This window comes from Bubalus kerabau, chromosome 6 (genome assembly GCF_029407905.1).
Source record: "Bubalus kerabau isolate K-KA32 ecotype Philippines breed swamp buffalo chromosome 6, PCC_UOA_SB_1v2, whole genome shotgun sequence".
NCBI lineage: Eukaryota > Metazoa > Chordata > Mammalia > Artiodactyla > Bovidae > Bubalus > Bubalus kerabau.
The window spans coordinates 17,035,615-17,058,199 of record NC_073629.1 but is presented as its reverse complement, the minus strand read 5'-3'; the positions used below and the strand labels follow the sequence as shown (position 1 = coordinate 17,058,199).

The window sequence follows — 22,585 nt, the reverse complement described above, 5'->3', positions numbered from 1 at the left end:
TTTAGATCACCACAGAGCACTGAGTAGAGTTCTCTGTATAGTCAGTTTTCATCAGTTATCTCTTTTATACATAGTAGTATATATATGTCAATCCCAATCTCCCAATCCATTCTCTGCCCCAGTATTCTCATCTTTAAAATGATGATAATTACTACATGATGAGATTGTTAAATGAGATAAAAGGTATAAAAATTCCTAACAGTATTTGGAATCTATTGGGAGCTTCTTATATTTTAGTTATCTTTCCTCCTCCCCCCACCTTAAAAAATAATTTTACTTATTTATTTCTGGCGGTGCTGTTCTTGTCTTCGCTGCCGCATGGTCTTTTCTCCAGTTGCAGCGAGTGGGGCCTACTCTCTAGTTGTGGTGCACAGGCTTCTCATTTCAGGGGCTTCTCCTATTACAGAGCACTGGCTCTAGGGCATGCGGGCTTCAGTAGTTGCGGTGCATGGCTCAGGAGTTGCAGTTCCTGGGCTCTAGAGCACAGACTCAATGGTTACGGCACATGGGCTTAGCTGCTCCTTGGCATGTGGGGTCTTCCTGGACCAGGGATCAAGCCTGTGGCTCTTACACTAGCACGTGGGTTTTTCACCACTGAGCCACCAGGGAAGCCCTCCTCCCCTATTTTTTGACAGTAAATTATGGCCCAATACAAAACGAAGAAAGAAAAACACAAGGCAAATTTGCTGAGCAAATAACATTTCACGTAATTATCTAGTCCAACAATTCTCAAATCTGGAGAAGCTTTAAAAGAATTGTATCTTACGCTTTATCCCAAACTTACTAAATCTCTGGATGGAGCCTAAGAATTTGTAATTTTTAAAGATTTCTTGGGGTAACCTTGAAAATCATCCATGTTTGGAAATTCTTGGTCTAGGCTACCTCCTGTTCTCTGGCAGGGTTACAAGCAGAAAGACAGCAGTGACTAGATTGAGCCTATTTTAAAACCTTAATCCAGTCATAATTCTGAGATCTCACAGCTCTCAATGATTCTGTTGTAAAAGTAGAATCAATTTTGAAATGAAAGAAAACTTGGATTGCTAATCCAAAGAGGTGAATTAATTGACAGAGGACAGGAAAGGTGGCAATAATCACCCAGAACTATAAAGAGATTCTTGACCTTTAAGATTGATACCATTTCTGCCAGCAGTGATGAACAGCTTGAACACAGTTGAATTGGGGGTATTGGTGAGGTAAGTCTTGAGGTCATAACTGAGTGTTAATCTTGATGATGCATTGACCACCACCTGTTAGCAAACCAAAGGAAAATTAGAACCTAGGTTCTTAGAGAATCTGGTTCCCTTCCTCTCCAACCCTCATAATTTATTTAGCTAAAAGCATCTGTTTCACATAAGAGCAAATTGCCCTTCTAGTGATCACATATTTTGAAAACCACAAAATCTGTTTACTTTTGAGAAGAAAATAACATTTTTTTCTAAAAGGAGATCTTTGTCCCTTATTCCTTCTGACATATCTTCCCTGTGTATGATTCCCTATTAATCAATTTTTCCTACTCCCATGTCAGGTTTTCCTTCTCTACTAAATCATTCCTAAGCCATTTTTTTTCCCATTTTAAAAGCGATCAGTGAAACAAACTCTTGACTCCAACTCCTTGAAGAGGACTATCTCCAAGTTCTCTTTTTCAATTCTCCAGTCAAACTTCCAGTCCCTTTATTCCACTGAAGCAACTCATCAAAGTCACCAGCCTCCATATTGCAAAAACAGCGGTCATCTCTCAGTCCTCACACTTGACCCATCAGTAGCTTTCATATGGTTGACCATTCTTCCTCCTTGAAATACCTTCTTTACTTGGCTTCCTGGACACCAGTATTCCCACTCCCTCCCACTTCCCCAGTCATTCTTATAAATCTTATAAATTCCTATAAATCTCCCTTTTTGGTTCTTATTCTTCTTTCAGGGGTCTTTTTTTTTTTTTTGGATGTGGACCAATTTTTAAAATTCTTTATTGTATGTGTTACAATATTGCTTCCGTTTCATGTTTTGGTCCTTTTTTTGTTTTGTTTTTGGCTACTAGGCCTGTGGGATCTTAGCTCCCCTACCAGGGATCAAACTCAAAACCCCTGCATTAGAAGGTGAAGTCTTAACCACTAGACCACCAGGGAAGTCCCCTTTCAGGGGTCTTAATACTGGTGTTTCCAGAACTTAGCTCTTGGACCTCTTCTCTATTTACACTCACTCTCTTGGTGATCTTATGGTGTTAAATATCTCTATGCCAATAATTTCCAGACTTTTATATCTAGCTACCTCAACACAGCCAATTGACATCTAACAGACATCCAACTTTATGTGTCCAAAAATTGATCTTTTCTCCAAAACTGTTCTACCTACAGTCTTAACCATTTCAGTTGATGACAATTCTGTCCTGTCCTTTTAGTTATTCAATAGAAAAACCTTAAGTCATTCTTGATTCTTTTGAACTTTACATATAATCTGTCAGGAAACTGTATCAACTATACCTATAAAATTCTATTTAGAATCTGATCAACTTTTCACCACCTCCTCAATTGTCACTCTGATCCACCATCATATCTCAGCTGGGAACTGCAATAACTGGTCTCTCAGCTTCTACTCCTGTCCCTACAGTCTAGTACCAATCAGTAGCCACAGTGATATTTTACATTATAAATCAGACTAGTCATTCCTTTGTTTAAGAACCTTAATCTATGCTTAAATTATCTATGTTTCAATAAAGTCTGTTGTCTGGTTTTGTATCTGATATATGAGTATATTTCTTTTAATAGGATGTGCTTTCTATATATATATTCCCATATGTGGAAATAGTTACTTTAGACTCTTGTGGAATCTCAGTTTTCCAACCAGAGCTGGAACCTGCTCCATGGCAGTGAAAGCCTGGAATTCTAACCACTAGGCCACCAAGGAACACCCATGGGCTCGTCTCATATCATTAAGTTTACCTCTCGATATGTTTTCACTAGTCCTGGGATGTCATGAAAGATAGTTGCTGTTCCTGGACTCCTGGCCACTCCTACCCCAGTGACAATGTCTGTTTGTAGAATATTGTCAGCAGAAATCATCCACATCCCGGGTTCACCTAGGAAAAGACAAGAGAAAGCAGTTGACTGCAACCTTTGATATAATTTGATGGTCACTCTCACCTTACTCAGAATCCAAGTCAGTAGACCATTTAAGCATTCATATATCCCTTCCCAGGAGGAGCACCCAGCTGTGAGGATAACTTTGTTTTCTTTTTCATTTTTGGCTGTGCTACGTGGCATGTGGGGATATTAGTTCCTGGACCAGGGATTGAACCCATGCCCCGGCAATGGAAGCACAGAGTCTTAACCACTGGACTATCAGGGAAGTCCCTAACTTTGTTTTCCTAATGTTGGGTTCCCCTTCATGCCAGCAAAACAAAATAGGAACTGCTGAACTTAGAATCACAAAAGCTACTTGGAGAATATAACTGTTCTCCTTAGGAAAAAGAAAAACATCTTTTACACATAGGAATAGCACTCCATCTCACACGCTAGTAAAGTGAAGTGAAGTGAAGTAGCTCAGTCGTGTCCGACTCTTTGCGACTCCATGACTATAGCCTACCAGGCTCCTCTGTCCATGGGATTTTCCAGGCAAGAGTACTGGAGTGGGGTGCCATTTCCTTCTCCAGAAGATCTTCCCAACCCAGGGATCAAGCCCTGGTCTCCTGCATTGGAGGCAGATGCTTAACCATCTGAGCCACCAGGGAAGTTTTTACACACTAGTAAAGTAATGCTCAATATTCTCCAAGCCAGGCTTCAGCAATATGTGAACTGTGAACTTCCAGATGTTCAAGCTGGTTTTAGAAAAGGCAGAGGAACCAGAGATCAAATTGCCAACATCTGCTGGATCATCGAAAAAGCAAGAGAGTTCCAGAAAAACATCTATTTCTGCTTTATTGACTATGCCAAAGCCTTTGACTGTGTGGATCACAATCAACTGTGGAAAATTCTGAAAGAGATGGGAATACCAGACCACCTGACCTGCCTCTTAAGAAACCTATATGCAGGTCAGGAAGCAACAGTTAGAACTGGACATGGAACAACAGACTGGTTCCAAATAGGAAAAGGAGTACATCAAAGGTGTATATTGTCACCCTGCTTATTTAACTTATATGCAGAGTACATCATGAGAAACGCTGGGCTGGAAGAAGCACAAGCTGGAATCAAGATTGCCCGGAGAAATATCAGTAACCTCAGATATGCAGATGACATCACCCCTATGGCAGAAAGTGAAGAGGAACTCAAAAGCCTCTTGATGAAAGTGAAAGAGGAGAGTGAAAAAGTTGGCTTAAAGCTCAACATTCAGAAAACTAAGATCATGGCATCCAGTCCCATCACTTCATGGCAGATAGATGGGCAAACAGTGGAAACAGTGTCAGACTTTATTTTTCTGGGCTCCAAAATCACTGCAGATGGTGACTGCAGCCATGAAATTAAAAGACACTTACTCCTTGGAAGGAAAGTTATGACCAACCTAGATAGCATATTCAAAAGCAGAGACATTACTTTGCCCACAAAGGTCCGTCTAGTCAAGGCTATGGTTTTTCCAGTGGTCATGTATGGATGTGAGAGTTGGACTGTGAAGAAAGCTGAGCAATGAAGAATTGATGCTGAACTGTTGTGTTGGAGAAGACTCTTGAGAGTCCCTTGGACTGCAAGGAAATCCAACCAGTCTATCCTAAAGGAGATTAGTCCTAGGTGTTCATTGTAAGAACTGATGCTGAAGCTGAAACTCCAATACTTTGGCCACCTCATGCAAAGAGTTGACTCATTGGAAAAGACCCTGGTGCTGGGAGGGATTGGGGGCAGGAGGAGAAGGGGATGACAGAGGATGAGATGGCTGTATGGCATCACCAACTCTATGGACGTGAGTTTGGGTAAACTCCGAGAGTTGGTGATGGACAGGGAGGCCTGGCATGCTGCGATTCATGGGGTTGCAAAGAGTGGGACATGACTGAAGAACTGAACTGAACTGAACTGAAACTTTGTATAGACCCTGCTACAATGAATCTGCTTTAAACTACTGATTGATATCAGCAAGAAGACTGCAAGCAAGTATCAGCTGGCAGAAGAGAGGATTAGTTTACTTTGGCTTAAGTCCCAAGGTGCTAGAGAAATGTCAAATATTAGATTGGATTACTGATCCTCGAATGTGGCCCTTCTGCATCCTCATCCAAAGTGGTACTGACTTGAGATGACCCAAAATTCCAGAGTGGATGACAAGAGTGACCATCCTGACAGAACCTAGGAAAAGGAAGTTTTCCTTTTTTAAGCCTCTGTTTCATCAACAAAAGATTAATAGTCATGGTATAGTAAGCAGTTAGTTCACTGACCCTGGATTACATGTTAATAAGTAGTGGTTGTTTACAAGTCAGTTGTCAGGATTGGAGGATTTGACTCAGGCTGAATAGAGTTCCCTCTGTATCAAGTCCAAAATATATGGTTAATGTTAAAGTCAGGTCCGATGTTACATCACTTTACCCAAATAACATGTATCCATAATTCCCCAAAGAGGATGCAAAACCCAAACCACATACCACCCCAGCCAGCCTTACTTGGATGGATTATTTGATTGCATACAACCAGTCCGTGTATACCATTTTGGGATATGCTACCTGTGAGCCTAAAGATATAACACATTTCCAAAGCCAAGACTGATTTTCTGTAACTCAACAGTACTTCTTAGAACAGAAATACGTTGTTGATCATGAGTATACTGTAGCCCAGTGCAAGGCCAAACCTTCTTTCAGTGATGGTATACATGGAAGTTAGGCCTTTAAAGTTGCCTCACAAAACAGTGTACACACAATTGGTTCTTAGAACTAAAGCCTTATTGTCTTTTCCTTCCTTTCATCTCATCCTTTATTGATGTTCAACTTTGCAATTATCTTCCTTCAGAAGCTAGGAGTGGAGAAGAAGGGATGGTACTCCGCACTGCCTATGTGTTCAATAGACTTTTGATAAATATTACTGGCTGACTTCTAGTCAGCTGGCTATGGAGAGAAATGGGCACTAAACTAAGAATTATCAATTAACATGAAAAATAATAAAATACACTCAAGTATTTTCTTTCTCAGAGAGAAATCCTCTAAGGGATGAGTTGCTTTCTAATCCTGTCAGTTGTGAGGTTGAGAAAGCGAAAGTATCCAAACCGTTCTGGTTGAGGAGGTAAGTACGGAAGCAGATGACATCTCCGACAAACGTAAGCTTGGTGTCTGGCTCGATGGCATGCTCTACAGGAACAGGGATATAATCTGCCATGCCTGGATGTCTCCGGTCCCAGAGCCCCACAAGTGTCACCCCTCTGTTCACAGCCTGGGCCATGTAAGTGTAGTTCCTATTCCCTGGTCCAATGAGCAGCAGGTCATCTCTGAAAGTAGACATGAAAGGTAGAAATCTCTGAAAAGAGTCAACAGTTCTGGAGCCAGACCCTATCACAACATTTTATATTCAATAGCTCAAATGAATTCAGATGGAATTCTACAGTGGAGAGTAAACAACTAGGGCCAGGGATCAGGTCTATTACATTTATATACGTGGTGCCCAGCTAGGCTATTTTTCTTAAAAAATTTTTTTTCCAGTTTGGCTTTTTGATAATACTCCAGTTGGCTCCTTATAGGAGTTTTATATGAACTAGGACTTATCAAATTCAAATATTAAAAATCTTCTTCATTGAATAATTAATTCTGGTCTTTCCCCCATTTTTTAAAAAAGCAGATAGTTTTTTGTTTTGTTGCTTTTTTGGTCATACCACCATGTGTGACTTTAGTTCCTCAACCAGGGATTGAACCCAGGCCCATAGAAGTGAAAGCATGGAGTCCTAACCACTGAACCTCCAGGGAAGTCCCAATATTAAAGTCAACTGTCCCTCCCTATCTTAATGAAAGAAAGATCAGATTCCAAGTGCATAAGAGGAATTTACTAGTGCTGCTTATACCAGGCTAATCTACAAGATTTCTGCCATAGCGATAACACCACTCCTTTGCTTTCCATACCTGTTTAAAGCCAGATAAAGCTGGGTGTTGTGTGTGTGGAATTTCTCTCCAATGCTATTGTAAAACTGAACAATGAAGGTAAGAGACATGCCCAAGGGAAAGGCTGATAGGGTCCTTCCTTGAGCCGTGTATAGCCTGGGGTGGCTGCTCATTCGCAGGTATGTCACTGGTGCTACCTGTGGGAGACAAAACCTATTGGTACAGAGCAGAATGCACTGGAGGGGACTATGACCATATTCTGAGACTTACAATCAGCGATAAAAATCATGTTCCTCTTTTGTAGGAAGTAGCTAGCTCTTGATTTCAGATGACTTAAATCAGAGTGAAAAAGAAATATGACCGTACAGGAAATGGCTTTTAATTATCGGTGCGTGCTCAGCTGCTCAGTCATATTTGCCTCTTAGTGACTCCATGGACTATAGCCCACTGGGCTCCTCTGCTCATGGAATTTTCCAGGCAAGAATACTGGAATGGGTTGTCATTTCCTTCTCCAGGGGATCTTTCCAACTGAGGGTTCAAACCCATGTCTCTTGCATCTCTTGCATTGGCAAGTGGATTCTTTACCACTGTGCCACCTGGGAAGCCTCTTTTAATGATTTTAACAGCAGAAATATGAAGCAAAGCTGGAGTTTTTTGAGGAATGGACTGTATTTCCTCTTTTGTGAAGAGTGTATTATTTATTGTTAAGTAATTGATAACTTATCAAGAATACTATAGATTGTGTTTTTGTACTATAACAGATAAAGTAAGGGAAGTAAAACACTGTGATACAATAAGGGAAGTCCAGCTTTGAAACCTAGCTTTATCATTTCATATCTTCATTTAACCATTCTAGGTTTTATATTTCTTATCAGTTTAATAGGGCTAATGATGCTTGTATAATAGGGTTTTTGTGGTGCGTAAAAAAAAATATACATAAAAGGAGCAACACAAGGCTGGAACATACTACATTTTTAATGCTCCAAACATTTTGTTTTAGACTAACTTACTTCTAAGGTCTCTTCTAATTTTTTTTTAAAAGTCTAAAAACATTTAAAACATATCAAAAAGCCTAATTTTGATAGTAATAGTTCTGCATTTCTCCCATACCAATCCTTTTGCCAAAGTTGCTCAGAAAACAGTCATACCATTTTGAGATTGTCTTTTATAACAAGGACTCTAAAGTCCACTTTAATTTGATGGTTCATGTCAAGATTGTCCTTTTATCTTACAGTTCATTTCTGACTTCCAGAGAAGTTTCTAGTTCTAAACAAAGTAAATCTGCCTCTTAAGGCCATGGTATTCCTTTTATTTTTTTGAGTAAGTCCCTGAACTCACCTGAACCCCAGTTATAGTTGTTTGGTTTACTCCAAAAGGTTCTGTAGAAGTGACTTCTAACACAGCAGTACCTGCAATGGAACCAGCTTTCAGGAGCCCTTCACCATCCTCCTCAATGACAGATGAATTAGGGAAACACTTGAGAACACGGGAACTCACAAAGGCGGCCCCTTCCCTAGGGAATAAATGGGGGCAAGTGGCATCTCTTGGGGGCTCTGACTGATCAGAAAAAAAGGAGTAGCAATTGCCTAGATCACTGTTAGAGGCTGTACTCAGAAAACTGCTCGATTCTCCTTGTTGTGTAGTTATTTGTTCCTCAGGTAAAAGTCAGCCTTTGGATTATGCTTATCTCCTTAAAAATCAAATACTATTATATATTTATCATTAAAAAATTATTCGGTGAAAAGAATTAAAAACAGGTAAAGTCAGCTTTTCACATCTGTGGGTTCTGCAACCACAGATTCAACCAAGCACAGACGGAAAATTTCAAAAAGTTCCAGAAAGCAATGTGAAACTTTGCAGCAAAAATGTGCAGCAAAAATGTGAACTTGCCTTGGACTGGTGACTATTTACATAACATTTATATTGTATTAGGTATTTTAAGCAATTTAGAAATAGTTTAAAGTATACAGGAAGACGAGCATAGGTTGTATGTACTATAACCTATAATGCACTATAAACACTATACCATTTTATATAATGGATCTTTGAGTCTGCAGATTTTGGGGGCAAGGGTGGGTCCTGGAACCAATCCTTGGTGGATGCCAAGGGACAACTGTATTCAAACAGATACTTGTACATGAATGTTCATAGCAGCACTATCCACAATAGCTAAAAAGTGAAAACAAACCAAAGGTCCACCAATGGACAATTAGATAAACAAAACGTAGTATAGTCATACAATGGAATATTATTCAGTCATAAAAAGGAATGAAGCACCCATACATGCTACGGCATGGATGAACCTTGAAATCATGTTAACTGCAAGAAGTCAACACAAAAGGTCACATGGTATGATTTCATTTACATGAAACATACAATATTTAAATCCACAGAGACAGCTGATTAGTGATTGCTAGGGACTGAGAGGAGAGGAGAATGGTGAGTGAGTATTTAATGGGTATGGGTCTCTGGTGATAATGAAAATGTTTTGAAACTAGAGGTGATGGTTGCACAATACTGTGTATGTACTAAACATCACTGAATCAGACAATTTAATTTGATGTTATGTGAATTTCACTTCAACTAAAAAATTTATTTGTGGGTTAGAAAAATCACCTAGAAGGCAATGGTTCTTTCATGTGCAGTGTTTCACTGAGGGTAAAGTTAGATCCTAGCCTATCTTCTTCTCTATTCTCCTTACCTGTTGGTATGGAGTTTGAGCTGAGAATTCATGGACATCAGAATTCGTTCAGGTTGGCACTCTGGATAGAAAAGTTCAAGTTTTTCAAACACCTGGAATGAGAAAATGATGCTTTCCTCATTTCTGGAAAAGACAAATGATGACCTTTACTCACAAATGGACAAACTACAAATCAAGTCTGCCTGACTGCAATTTAGCCCACGTTCCACAATATTGCTTTCCAAAATGAGCCAGGCATTTAAAACATATTTAGGTAGTCTAGAACATATAACCTAACATAGCCTGTTTCTGACTACAAGGGACTAGGCATAGTTTTTGCACTTACCATATCCCCTATATTACTTAGATATTAGTATAAAATGATTTTGAAATTTCTAATTTTAGTTCTAGTAATCTAAACAGAGATTTGAGAATGAAGAACCTCTAGTATTAAATTAGCAAGGGCACTATTTAGGTTTTCTACCTCCCAGTAAAGTGCTTTTTCCTCTACCCCTCACTGAATTAGGGAACCAAAGCCAAAACAAAAGATAAAAAGAAAAGAAAAAAAATTAATCCCAAATTCAGAGGTAGAGAAACTTATTTCCTCTATAAAAAATATATATTTTTTTTGAATTCTAAAAACAGTAGGGCCATTTAACTTTCAGCTTGAATACATCTATAGAAACTTCATACTCTTACACCTTACCAGAAGTTAGGACAGGATTTCATTCTACCTGTGAATATAGCTAAACGGAATGTATCATAATATCTATGTTAGGCAGAATAAATCAGAAATTAATTCCTCTTTCGCTATCGTGGTGTTTGTATATGTTTGTATACTATTCATTGTGTTGGGAGTTGAATGCATGTGTTGTAGTTTGTAAGGTCAATACCCACAGACAAACAATTAGCAGAAATAACAAAGATCTAGAAACCCTAAGCCTATTTTAGAGATCCCTCTAGCAATTTCTCTATCTCTATCCAGACAAACTCTTCATGGAATATAAGAGAATATAACTTTCTTCTCCTTGATAAACAAAAACAAGATTTAGGTTTGGGATCTTACCAGGATCTGAACTTCATCAGACAGTTCTAACAAATTCCCCTCGAACTGTCCAGATGAACTGTTCATACAGTGGACAGTGACTTTGATATTGGTCCGACCAGCTGCTTTTGTGTGGACAACCATGGCAAAGTTATTCTCTACTGGAAGTTGCAGAAAAACCTAGACAGGAAAGGGATGGATTAAGAAATATTCATGAATAAACACTGTGCCCTTCCCTCTTTGTTGAAAATAGCTATCCAGAAGAATTAGAGTCCCAGGCTTATTTTCTTTCTTCATTTAAAAATTTTTAAATTATCTATTTATTTATGGCTATACTAGGTCTTCACTGCTGCACGCAGGTTTTCTCTAGTTGCAGATGGTGAGGGCTATCCTCTAGTTGTGGTGTGCAGGCTTCTCTTTGTGGTGGTTTCTCCTGTTGAAGATCATGGGCTCTAGGATGCATGGTTTTCAGTAGTTTTGGTGCAGCGGTTTAGTTGCCCCATGGCATTTAGGATTTTCCTGGACCAGGGATTAAACCTGTGTCCCCTGCATTGGCAGGCGGATTCTTATCCACTGTGTCACCAGGGAAGCCCATTTTTTCTTTTTTTTTTTCTTTTTGTGGCCACACCACACAGCTTGTGGGATCTTAGTTCACAACCAGGGATTGAATCCAGGTCCCCTGCAGTGAAAGCACCAAGTCCTTATCACTGGACCACCAGGGAATTCCCCCAGGGTTTTTTCATATTTGTTTCTTTTCATATTCCCAGCAACACAGTCACCCCTAAAGTACACTTATGTGTTCAATGCTCAACTAATTCTGGAAAGATTCCTCTACAAGAATTCTCATCTTGAAGTCAATTAATTGATAGGAGAATGCAAATGAAAAAAGGGGTTTCCTAAATGGGTTGAGACAGTAGAGCCTGAGATCAGAGAGAAGTTAGGCAATCTACTCCTGGAGTTCAGAGTGATAGCAAGGGAGGAAGAGGACAAGAAAGGGAAGCCCCTGTTTAGGACAATGTTAAAACTAGCTGACAATTTCTCTATTTGCTTTACTTCCATTCTAGTCTAGACTAGATGAGGATTAGACCTTGACGGACTTCTGGTGAGAGAGAAGGGAGGTCCAACACTAAGGCAAACGCTGAAGTAGGCACTTGCCTATCTTTTTGGCAATTCCATTTCTATCATTCATTTCATGTCCTGTCTCCTCTGCCTTTTTGCTGTCTGGAGCCCTCAAGGCCTTCCTTTGCTCACTTGACTCAGGAGTTCCAAATTCCAAAATCACCATTCCCTCCATCCCTACATAAAAATACCTGTTTCCATTGTGTAGATTTTGATCAATTGTCTGGAAGAAAGTTTTATGCTAAAGAACAAGTGTTTTATAGTTGTTTAATTCAACTGAATTTCTAAATGGTGACACCACAGTGCAGGAAGTCTACCTTGTAGGACATTAGAGACCTTTCTTCCTTTTTTGCTGCAAATAAGTTTTAATGTTTCCATTTGGTCCAAGGTTTGGGAGAGGGCTCCAGGATAGTTGAAAAGCTGCCTTACTGGTTATCGAGAAGGGCTTCTGGTGTCATGCAAAAGCCCTGACCCCAGAGGGACTTGTCAAAGGCTGCGGGGCTCCAGAGGCTCCAAGTCATGCTTGAGGGTGAGCCTTTAGAAGAGATACCCACCCAATTCAATCTGTGGACCAACCAACCTGTGGAGGTTGGTCGGGTGATCACCATTTTCTTAATGAGTTTTACCTCTTCATCTAGGACACAGCTCTCTAAGAAGTCACAGAGATGGGGGTCTGCATGGGCAGAACCCAGGTCATGGAGATCCAAAATGGCCTGGCTCAGGTTCTTCTCCATGAGTGCAGAGGCTTCCATAGGATTCTGGGTTTTACCCACTCACCTTCAGATGCTACTGCATGTCTTGAAAGAGGGTGTAGCCACTGTGCTGGTTTTGCATTTTCAAGAGATGCCCGTAGCCCTCGCCCTGCTCATCAGCCAATTCGTGGAAAAAGTGGCCCATGCCTTCCAGAGCCACACTGTGGAAAAAGTGGCCCATGCCCTCCAGAACCACATCATTGCAGTTGAAATAGAATTCCACGGAGAGGTAGGTGTAGGAGGCCCACAGATGCTTGTTGACCAGGTGGTTGATGATAGACTCCATGTCAGTGGAATAATTATGACAAATCTAGGAGTTCATAGTTGATCGGTAATAAGGAGTTAAGCTCAAAAAATGATGTTGGCTGGTCCCTGGTGATCGCGGACAGCTGAGTGACTGATTCAAGTTGTTGCAACTGGAAAAAAGGTTGGCAGGTGGTAGGAGGCTGGGGCAAGGGAGTGTCCTTGGGTCTGTTCCATCCAAGCACTGTTGAAGCAAGAAACAGATCCATGGAATTGCCAAATGCACTGACCGTTACAGACCTTTGTATTTGCCCATTTCATCACCCAGTTTGTCTATGTGAGGTCAAAAGCTGGGGAAGAAAATCTTTGTGTAGCTCTCAATCATTTCTTCTGTTAGAGAAAAGAGTGCTTCTTTAGACAAGAAAATTAAAGGAAGGAAAAAGTAGAGCAGGTGCTAATAAGGCTTATGCCATCCCTTCCTTTCACACAATTCCTATTTGCTATCCCTTTTTTTCCTATTTGGAAAAAAAGCCAAATCCTTCTGCAGAACTCTACCAAATAAGTATAGTTATATCCCTTTTCAGTTCCAAGTAAAACCAGGCTCTGTGGAGTCCATGACAGAAGACCCAACCACTAGAGTTTCCTTAGATTATAGATCTAGGATATTTTCAGAAAATTGGAAATTTTTAAATTTTTCCATACTTTTCTTTGTAACTAGCTCCAGAAATGACTAATTGTAGCTTCTATAACCCCTCTGATCTCTTTTAAGGTCTAACTCTAATTCTTTGTTTTTGTAGGCACTGAATTGTGACCTTCTGGGTATCTTGATCCCAAGTTTCTTCTTCCTAAGGTAAAGACCAGACCTAGGTGGCTGCCACTGATCCTGGACCATCTTGGGTGGGTTCCATTAAACTGATGATCAGGTAATAAAGGTAAAATTTGTCTGTAGTATCCACTTCATTTTTTTTCTTTTCCAGATTTCAGAGTAAGTGCTAAATGCATTAAAGTATAAAGGCTATTTAAAAAAAAACATAAAGATTCATGTTGCATTGTGGATTTCCTCAGTGGCCATCATGAGGGGCTATGGGCATTTCAAAAGCAGCAGGTGCTGAATTTGGAGAAGCCGGTACCACCGTGGAAGAACAGTTTAATTAACTGTCCTTAAATTTGCCATTGATATAAGGTACTCAGTCCAGAATCAGTTGCCAGTTGGTGGCCCACACAAGCCCTATGACACCCATAGCACCCTACATGCACGAGGGAAGATTCCAGTTCTTCCCCAGCTCCTAGTTGCATGGGCCCAGAAATGTGCTCAGCATCCAGCTTCCTCAAGTCTTAATGTCAACTGCCCATCATGTAACACAAACATGATTATTAATATAATTAAGTATGTCTGAGTATGTTGAAAGATTATATCACATATTTAAACTCTATGTATAAATACTTTATATTCATAATATATTATTCATGTAACACAGTTATTTGTTCACAAATGCAACATTATATAACAGCAAATGTATCAAAGGAAGCAATGCTTTCTTAAGCATTGCTTTCTTAAGAGTTCTTTCCAGCAAAGTATGTTAAATATTGTGTAGTATTATCTGAATACTCAAATTTGAGTTCTTCATATGATTTTCAGGTTTATAGCATTCACAGAACAATCAGAAACAGAGTAATAATGTTGTGTAGTTTAGAAGGAAGTCAGTCTAAAACCAAGGATGAAATAAAATAAATCCCTAAGGTAATATATTAACAGATATGTTCATACCTCTGAATGCCTGGGCACTAAATCCAGTACATCCCTTTTGCTCATGGACCAATGGAATGTGAGCCCAGGGTTGGCACTGCTGAAGGAGAAAGGGGTCTGGGTACTGGTCACTCCCATGACATAAACTGGCATCTGAAAAGGAAGAGTGGTTTTGTGCTATACCTCCTGTCCAGCTGGCATTATCAACATAATGAACCTGAAACAGAACCATCATACTGACCTCAGTAGCTGTGATGAGTCGAGTTGCAGCTGCAAGGATCCTAACAGCCCTTAGCTGTACAACCTCAATCTGTACTTCATCCTGCTCAACAGGGTGGAGAGCAAGCTTAGGCTAACAGGGAATGTCTGTGGGGTAGACAGATGCTTATGACAACTCATTTGATTGTTGTTGTTTGGGGGCATTCAACAACAATGACAACAAAAATATGCCATATATATGGGCTTTTTGTTGTTGTTGTTCTTGAAACAATTTCTTAAGCATAGGGACTATGTCTCATAACAATGTCAAATACTCAGTGAGTTTTTCACTAAAGATTACATATTTCCCATGGGCTACTGACACTCTCCCCATCACTACTTCCTCCTCCACCTCCCAATATGACTCCCAGATGGAAGAGCAGAAGCAGAGCAGAACAAAGAACCGATACCTGGGAAAACACAATGACTTTTCCAGTATCTTCATTTACTGTCTGAATGGTGCCATGGACCACAGCTCTGCCAACTACCTTCCCTGTAACTTGGCCCCTCCTGTTAACAACAGCCACGGTCTGATTACTGATGGAGAAATGAATGATAGATTGAGGCTGAGGGCCACCTTCAGACATCACCTGAAATTTAAACACACCAGTGAATGCTGGAGTTTGAGGAGAAGTCATATCTCCTTTTCCAACATTCTGTCTGAGCAACTCAACTTCTTCACCTTCCCCCACTTTCCAACCAGCATATGCCATATCAGCTCAAATGCAGATGAAATACAAGTGCTATAAATAATCCATGGGATTCCAAGAAGTAGTTCATACCATGATTATCAAAGAACAAAGAAAATACTAATTTTCTTCTTTATCAGATCCTGTTGTACTTGGTTGAGAGTGGACAAGGGAAGGCCAACAGGAAGAGGTGTATATGTGTATTGGGGTGGGACAGAGGTGGGATGAAGAGAAAGGCTCATTTTTGGCTTTAGGATCACCTGCATCATGTTAGTTGGAATCAGTGTCATTTTCTCTGGAACAAGTCTAAATGGAGGAAACACCTTGAAGGAGAAAACCAAAAGGACAACAGTGGTTAACTAGAGTCAACTTCACGACAAATGATCATGCAGCTTATTCTAAGGGAAAAAAAACTCCTAATTATGTACAATGAAGTTGTATACAAAGACAGGTATTTTATTTTATTTATAACACAAATTTTCATTTTAATAGCAAAAAATTACAAATTACTTAAGTGAAAATGCTTAAATAAGTTATTATGTATCCACTCACTGCAATAAAAGTGGTCATTAAAATTATGTTTACAATTACTTTTTTTGGCCATACTTCACAACTTGTGGGCTCTTAGTTCCCCAACCAGGGATTGAACTCATGATGTAAGCAGTGAAAGCATAGAGTCCTAACCACTGGACATTTATAAAACTTATAAATTTATAAACAAGATGAAGTATGAATTTTGGATGAGATAATTTCCTTACTTCAATTTGTTGAGGGGTTGATGTGAATTTTCTCCCCATCTTGTCCCTGGCAATAGCTACAAGTGTGGTTTGCCCAACAGTGATAGCTCGAAGGATATAATTTTCAGAGTATTCATCTTGTTCCTCCATTAGCCTGAAAAGACCCATGAATTTCTAGGTGAGAAAGATTTGTTTTTAAGATTGGCCACTTATACATCTTTCTAAGATGCTTGTGGGATCTTAGTTCCCCAACCAGGGAATGAACTCAGGTACAGCCCTTAGAATGCAGAATCCTAATCACTGGACTCCCAGGGAATTCCCAGTCTTCTGCTCATTTTAACTCAGGTTAAGAGGAACTGCCAGAAAATAACTTTCAGAGTCAAGACAAAGTTCATAGCAATGGCGGGAAGCTCCTGAAGGGCAAATATTTGTTCTAAGTCTCCAAAGGAATAAGGGCAATATAAACATAGCCTGGCAAAACTACAAATACTAAATTGCCTCAGAATTTGGGTATTTTTTCTTTTGCAGAGGGGAATACCAGTGCCTCTACTACTAGATAGAGTTTTTGAAGGTCCTCAAGCCTGAAGCATCCTCAAAGGATATCATCCAAGAAGTTCCATAAAATAGAAGTGTTAATGAGACACATATTAGTCCCAAAATAAGACATCTGAAGATGTGAAAGGGGTATTTTGTTGAGACTTGAGTGTGGGAAGAGAATGTGGGCTGTACTGTGACAAAAAAGGAAAGAAGAAAATCTGAAATACAGAGAAGGCAATGGCACCCCACTCCAGTACTCTTGCCTGGAAAATCCCATGGACGGAGGAGCCTGGTGGGCTGCAATCCATGGGGTCGCTAAGAGTCAGACACAACTTCACTTTCACTTTTCACTTTCATGCATTGGAGAAGGAAATGACAACCCACTCCAGTGTTCTTGCTTGGAGAATCCCAGGGATGGGGGAGCCTGGTGGGCTGCCGTCTATGGGGTCGCACAGAGTCGGACACGACTGAAGTGACTTAGCAGCAGCAGTGACTATATAACATCCAGCTGAAGACTAGCAGGGGGGTACTCTTTCTGCCCCCTTATGATGCCTATGTCAGAAGCTTTCTCTATCTCCTTTATACTTTAATAAAACTTTATTACACACACACAAAAAAGAAAATCTGAAATAACCTAAGGGAGAGATAACCAGGCTACCAGGAGGGATATTCTCATGATAATAAACTTAAGAAGAAAGAAGAATTGAAATGGTACTCACGCCAGGGTCACAATGGCAGAAGCCAGTTGCAATTTGAGCTCCATGTTTCTGAAGTATTTATTTCGGAATGGGCGTTTGGAAGAGCCAAGAACCCTCACAGTTACTAACACAGTTTTACCTATTTCAACCTGGTAGTTAAAAATAAAAATTAAAAAAAAAAATTCAAAGGTAATTTAGTAAAGCTATCTCATTTACGTAGGGCAGTTTAATGCAGAGGTGGCAAGGTCGCACAGAGTCGGGCAAGCCCTTTGGTTAATGCTAAATGTTCTTGATCAGCCTTTGAGCAAGTAAGCGTAATCTATGTATATTCTTTTCGGACAAGGCAATGGCACCCCACTCCAGTACTCTTGCCTGGAAAATCCCATGGACGGAGGAGCCTGGTGGGCTGCAGTCCATGGGGTTGCTAAGGGTCGGACACGACTAAGCGACTTCACTTTCACTTTTCACTTTCACACATTGGAGAAGGAAATGGCAACCCACTGCAGTGTTCTTGCCTGGAGAATCCCAGGGACAGGGGAGCCTAGTGGGCTGCTGTCTATGGGGTCGCACAGAGTTGGACACGACTGAAGTGACTTAGCAGCAGCAGCAGCATGTGTATTCTTTTAAGCTGTTCTTTAACACTCTATCTTCATCATGATATTAATGTTGGAATGGTGTTCTTTAAGGGCAGGTATTTCCATTAACATTATCAAAGGGCCTGACAAATACACACAGTAGCTAAGCACAGACTATATTAAGTGACGCTAGTGAGTGAGAATGACACCTGCTTCCCTTAAGAGATACAGCAAACATTTCTTACCTTATCAATCAGATCAAGCTCCAGCTCTTGTATGTCTGACACCATGAGGTGAGCCATTGCTGGACCCAAGAAAGCCAAACACAGATCATAGACCTCCAAGGTGAGAATTCCTGGATGTAATGGAACTAACTAGAGGGAAGAAGATTGCAGCTGGATAAAGAAGCAAATATGCTCCAAGCATATCAGAGCAATTATTTCCATCCAAAGTAGAAAATACAATATCTTACTTTCTTTGTGATAGGAACTCTGAGAAGTCACATTATAAGTTTCAGGCATAGCATAATATGTCCCCTTAAAGTGATGCTTCAGTTTGTGGCAAAATATGTACCCTTAACAAATATTTATTAACTGATAAAGAGCAGAGTTTAAATTGACTGATTTCAAGCAGAACCCAACATACATATCCAGTTTTTAAATTATGAACAGGGAAAGGATTGAGGAGGAAAATCAGGTACATTTACACTGCAATCACAAGCAGGGAGAGAGAGCACAGGGTGGACCGATACTTTGTTTTTCCTTCTTGTACTACATACAGCTCCTGCACAGCAGTATGGTTTTTTACATCCTTTGCTGGCACACAGGGCCTCAATCTCCCCTTTTAAAAAGCAACATTATGACTATAGTAAGTTAAATTCCTTTGAGCTCTTTGAAGGAAATAAATACATCTGCTAATTTAATGTATACTTTTTATTACTGCAAGTCAACTAAAAGAAAATCTCTTGGCATATTGACTATGGAGTCAGATTAATATTTTGAGTTGCCATATCTGGCTGAAAACATCATATAGTCAGGTTATAAAGTCAATAGTATATTTAACTATGCACACAGTTCTGTGCTTTGAAATTTATAAAAATTAACCTTCTTTTTTAAATTTTTATTTATTTTTTAAGTGGTGGAAAATCACTTTACAATTTTGTGTTGGTTTATGCTGTACAACAATATGAATCACTCATAATTATATATATATATATATATATATATCCCTTCCCTCCTGAGTCTCCCTCCCCTCCCGCCAGCCTGCCCCTCTAGGTCATCACAGAGTTCCAGGCTGGACTCTGTGCTATTTAGTAACTTTCCACTAAGTATCTTTTTCACATATGATCGTGTATATATGACAACGTTACTTTCTCAATTTGTCCCACCCTCACCTTTCTGACCGTGTCCACAGAATGGTTCTGTTCATCAGAACCATTTTTCTAAATTCCCATATATATGCGTTAATATATGATACTTGTTTTTCTCTTTCTGAACCTTGTTTTAATGGAAATCTTATAGTTAGATGTCTCCTACACTGTTTCCATTCAATCAGAACCAAAAATTTCCCCATATTATATGCTATGCTAAGTCGCTCAGTTGTGTACAACTCTTTGCGACCCCATGGACTGTAGCCCACCAGGCTCCTCTGGCCATGGGATTCTCCAGGCAAGAATACTGGAGTGGGTTGCCATTTCCTTCTATAGATATTTACAAAAAAAAAACCAACTCATTTTTTTGTTTAAGAATCTACATAGGTTAAAAAAAAGAAAAAGACACAAATGTTATTCTATGCAACAAGTTTGAAATGCCTAATAAAATTTTTCCAATCATTCTCCTAAGAATGAGCTTTGATCTGAGACCATAGATCTGGAAATATTTCTAGAACTCACCTGGACAGAGCTTTCTGCTTCCAGGTAAGTGATGGTGACAATATCTTGCTCACTACTGTTGACTAAAAAATAACCAGATCCTTCCACAAGGCTAAATATTTCCTATGGAAAAATCAAGACAAATAATATTCCATTCCCTTTGGATTATAAATATTTCAAAGTAATTTCTACTTACCTAAGAAAGAGTATGACATTAAAAGATTAAAATCAACAGACCAAAGACCAAATATAATTATTAAAGTATTAGTGCTAAAGATAATTATTATATATACATTATACACATATCAGTGATTTTTAACACATAAGTGAGTTTTTTATATTTATACTGTTAATTTTAATAACCTAGAACTCTCCCCTCCAACATTATTCCATTTATCTAGAACCATACAGCTCCTACCTTCACATCAGGGTGGTTATAGATGGTGGCATTCTCAGGCAATACTGTTACATCATCTACCAGGAGCAGCTCCACAGCCACAGATCTGGGCAAGTTGGAAAGTTCCTAGAAATGTAATAAGAACCATAATGATAAATATAAACTTTTAATTTCTCATCTCAGTGAGTAAAGATTCCAATACTCTCTCAAGTGCCAAAGATGACACAATCATAAAGGTGCATAATTCTCAGATTTACATCAGCTGTATTTATATTTACATAAGCTATATTTATAGACTTCTAAGGTGATGGCACCCCACTTCAGTACTCTTGCCTGGAAAATCTCATGGACGGAGGAGCCTGGTGGGCTGCCGTCCATGGGGTGGCAAAGAGTCCGACATGACTGAGCGACTTCACTTTCACTTTTCACTTTCATGCATTGGAGAAGGAAATGGCAACCCACTCCAGTGTTCTTGCCTGGAGAATCCCAGGGACAGGGGAGCCTGGTGGGCTGCTGTCTATGGGGTCGCACAGGGTCTGACACGACTGAAGCGACTTAGCAGCAGCAGCAACGAGCCTTAAATTTCAGTTAATTAATATTTTTCACATAACAGTCTCCACTTACCTTTGGACTTTTCTTCTCTGAATAGCCTACAAAATTGACTCCAATGAGTACAGTCCCTTTTATCTGATGTACTTTAAGGATCTGATGACCTGGAGACATGCAGAAAAATACCCTGTGAGAAACAATAACACATAAAATACAAAAGGGTCCCCAGAAAACCAAACTCTACCATAATTTTTTCTAAATGGTGTTTTATTGGAGGGAGAAAAAAAAAAATCACACACACACAGTGATTAGGGAAATATAAAGGAAACAGAAAACTGGGGTTTTGTGCTGACTTTGCTGACCTTGGGCAATGTTTATTTCTCAGTTCCTTTATTAAATGGGAGATTGAGAGGCAAAAATCTAAAATTCTTTCCAGTTCTAATGGCTTGTGAGTCCAAAAATAAGCTGACAATAGTGTATGGGGGAAATTTTTGTTTGATTTAAAAACAGAAGTGAGAAATAAAGAGAAAGTCCTTTGGGATTTTTATGCTTCTAAACTGTTATGTGTATGTAAATGTTATGTCAGTCTCTTAGTCAAAAATTTTAAATGGCTAACTAGTCCTTATTAGAGCAATTCAAACTCCTTAAACTGGTATTTGAAGCCATCTATAATCTGACCTTGCTTTACTCATTTATTCTTTTCAATTTAACTAACATGAATCTGCCACTTTGTTGAGGTCAATTCTTATTATATTCTCAACACATGATGATCATGCATAAATCTGCAGAACATTTTCTCATGATTTTACATTCATTCATTCAAAACAAAGATTTATTAAGGGTCTACTATATGTTAGGTACTATGGCAGTAATTAGGATACAGAGATGAAGACAACACTGTTCTTACCTTCAGAGAAACCCACAGCTTAGGAGGGTGGCTGCAATATAGAAGTATGTACAAAGCACATAATACAGAATATATAAGAGCACAAAGAAGGAACATTCTCCTTAGACTGGGAATATAGAAGAACAGAAAATTCCTAGATTACTAGAGGAAGAGTTTAGCTAAGCAAAGATGCAAAAGTTAAAAAAATAAAAAAAGAGAAAATACAACTTATGCAAAGGAAAGAGGAATGACAAGGCCTGTCATGGTTAAGGATCTAAAGTCATTGAGTTTAAGAAAAATGTAGAAACATGTGAGTGGTAATAAAAGGTGAAGCCAAAGAAGCAGGTATGGGTTGGTATGTTAAGCTGCATGAACTTATCTAGAAAGACACCGTGACAACACTGGTAACAGTACAATACTGTTACCAGAACTGTATACTCTTATACAATAATTAAGAGTATACTATAGGCTATGCTATCAGAGAACTTGTGGCTTCATCTATTCATTGTTTTGATTTCAGGGCCTAAAACTCAGCCTAGAATATAATAAGAACTCAATAAATGTTTAATGAATGAGTAAACTTACTAAACAGGGATATGTCAGCAATGAGGATAACAGGAAATAATGTATATATCAGACTTCCCTTATGGTACAATGGTTAAGAATCCACCTTTCAGTGCAGAGCACGTGGGTTCAATCCCCTGTCAGAAAACTAAGATCCCACTTGCTGTGGGGCAACTAAGCCCAGGAGCCACAATACTGAGCCTGCCACTCCAGAGCCCATGCTCCACAAGAGAAGCTCCCCTCGTGCC

At 39.4% G+C, this 22,585-nt stretch overlaps 1 protein-coding gene and 1 pseudogene across 2 annotated transcripts in view; both read right to left on the bottom strand.

The window, feature by feature from the left end:
- Nucleotides 1-22,585, bottom strand: part of NUP210L (nucleoporin 210 like) — a 97,522-nt gene that overhangs the window by 10,967 nt on the left and 63,970 nt on the right. For both annotated transcript variants that reach the window (XM_055584197.1, XM_055584198.1), the window contains exons 18-34: nt 20,963-21,051; nt 20,360-20,464; nt 19,963-20,064; nt 18,317-18,445; nt 17,518-17,645; nt 16,283-16,415; nt 15,785-15,847; nt 15,246-15,425; nt 14,819-14,899; nt 14,599-14,730; nt 10,738-10,896; nt 9,693-9,784; nt 8,330-8,504; nt 7,013-7,188; nt 6,170-6,387; nt 2,937-3,073; nt 1,121-1,247 (exon numbers count right to left, since the gene is read on the bottom strand). In XM_055584197.1, coding sequence (XP_055440172.1) covers nt 1,121-1,247; nt 2,937-3,073; nt 6,170-6,387; nt 7,013-7,188; nt 8,330-8,504; nt 9,693-9,784; nt 10,738-10,896; nt 14,599-14,730; nt 14,819-14,899; nt 15,246-15,425; nt 15,785-15,847; nt 16,283-16,415; nt 17,518-17,645; nt 18,317-18,445; nt 19,963-20,064; nt 20,360-20,464; nt 20,963-21,051 — 2,226 coding nt within the window. The remainder of the gene's footprint in view (nt 1-1,120; nt 1,248-2,936; nt 3,074-6,169; nt 6,388-7,012; nt 7,189-8,329; nt 8,505-9,692; nt 9,785-10,737; nt 10,897-14,598; nt 14,731-14,818; nt 14,900-15,245; nt 15,426-15,784; nt 15,848-16,282; nt 16,416-17,517; nt 17,646-18,316; nt 18,446-19,962; nt 20,065-20,359; nt 20,465-20,962; nt 21,052-22,585) is intronic.
- On the bottom strand, nt 13,982-14,149 carry LOC129654711 (cytochrome b-c1 complex subunit 10-like; annotated as a pseudogene).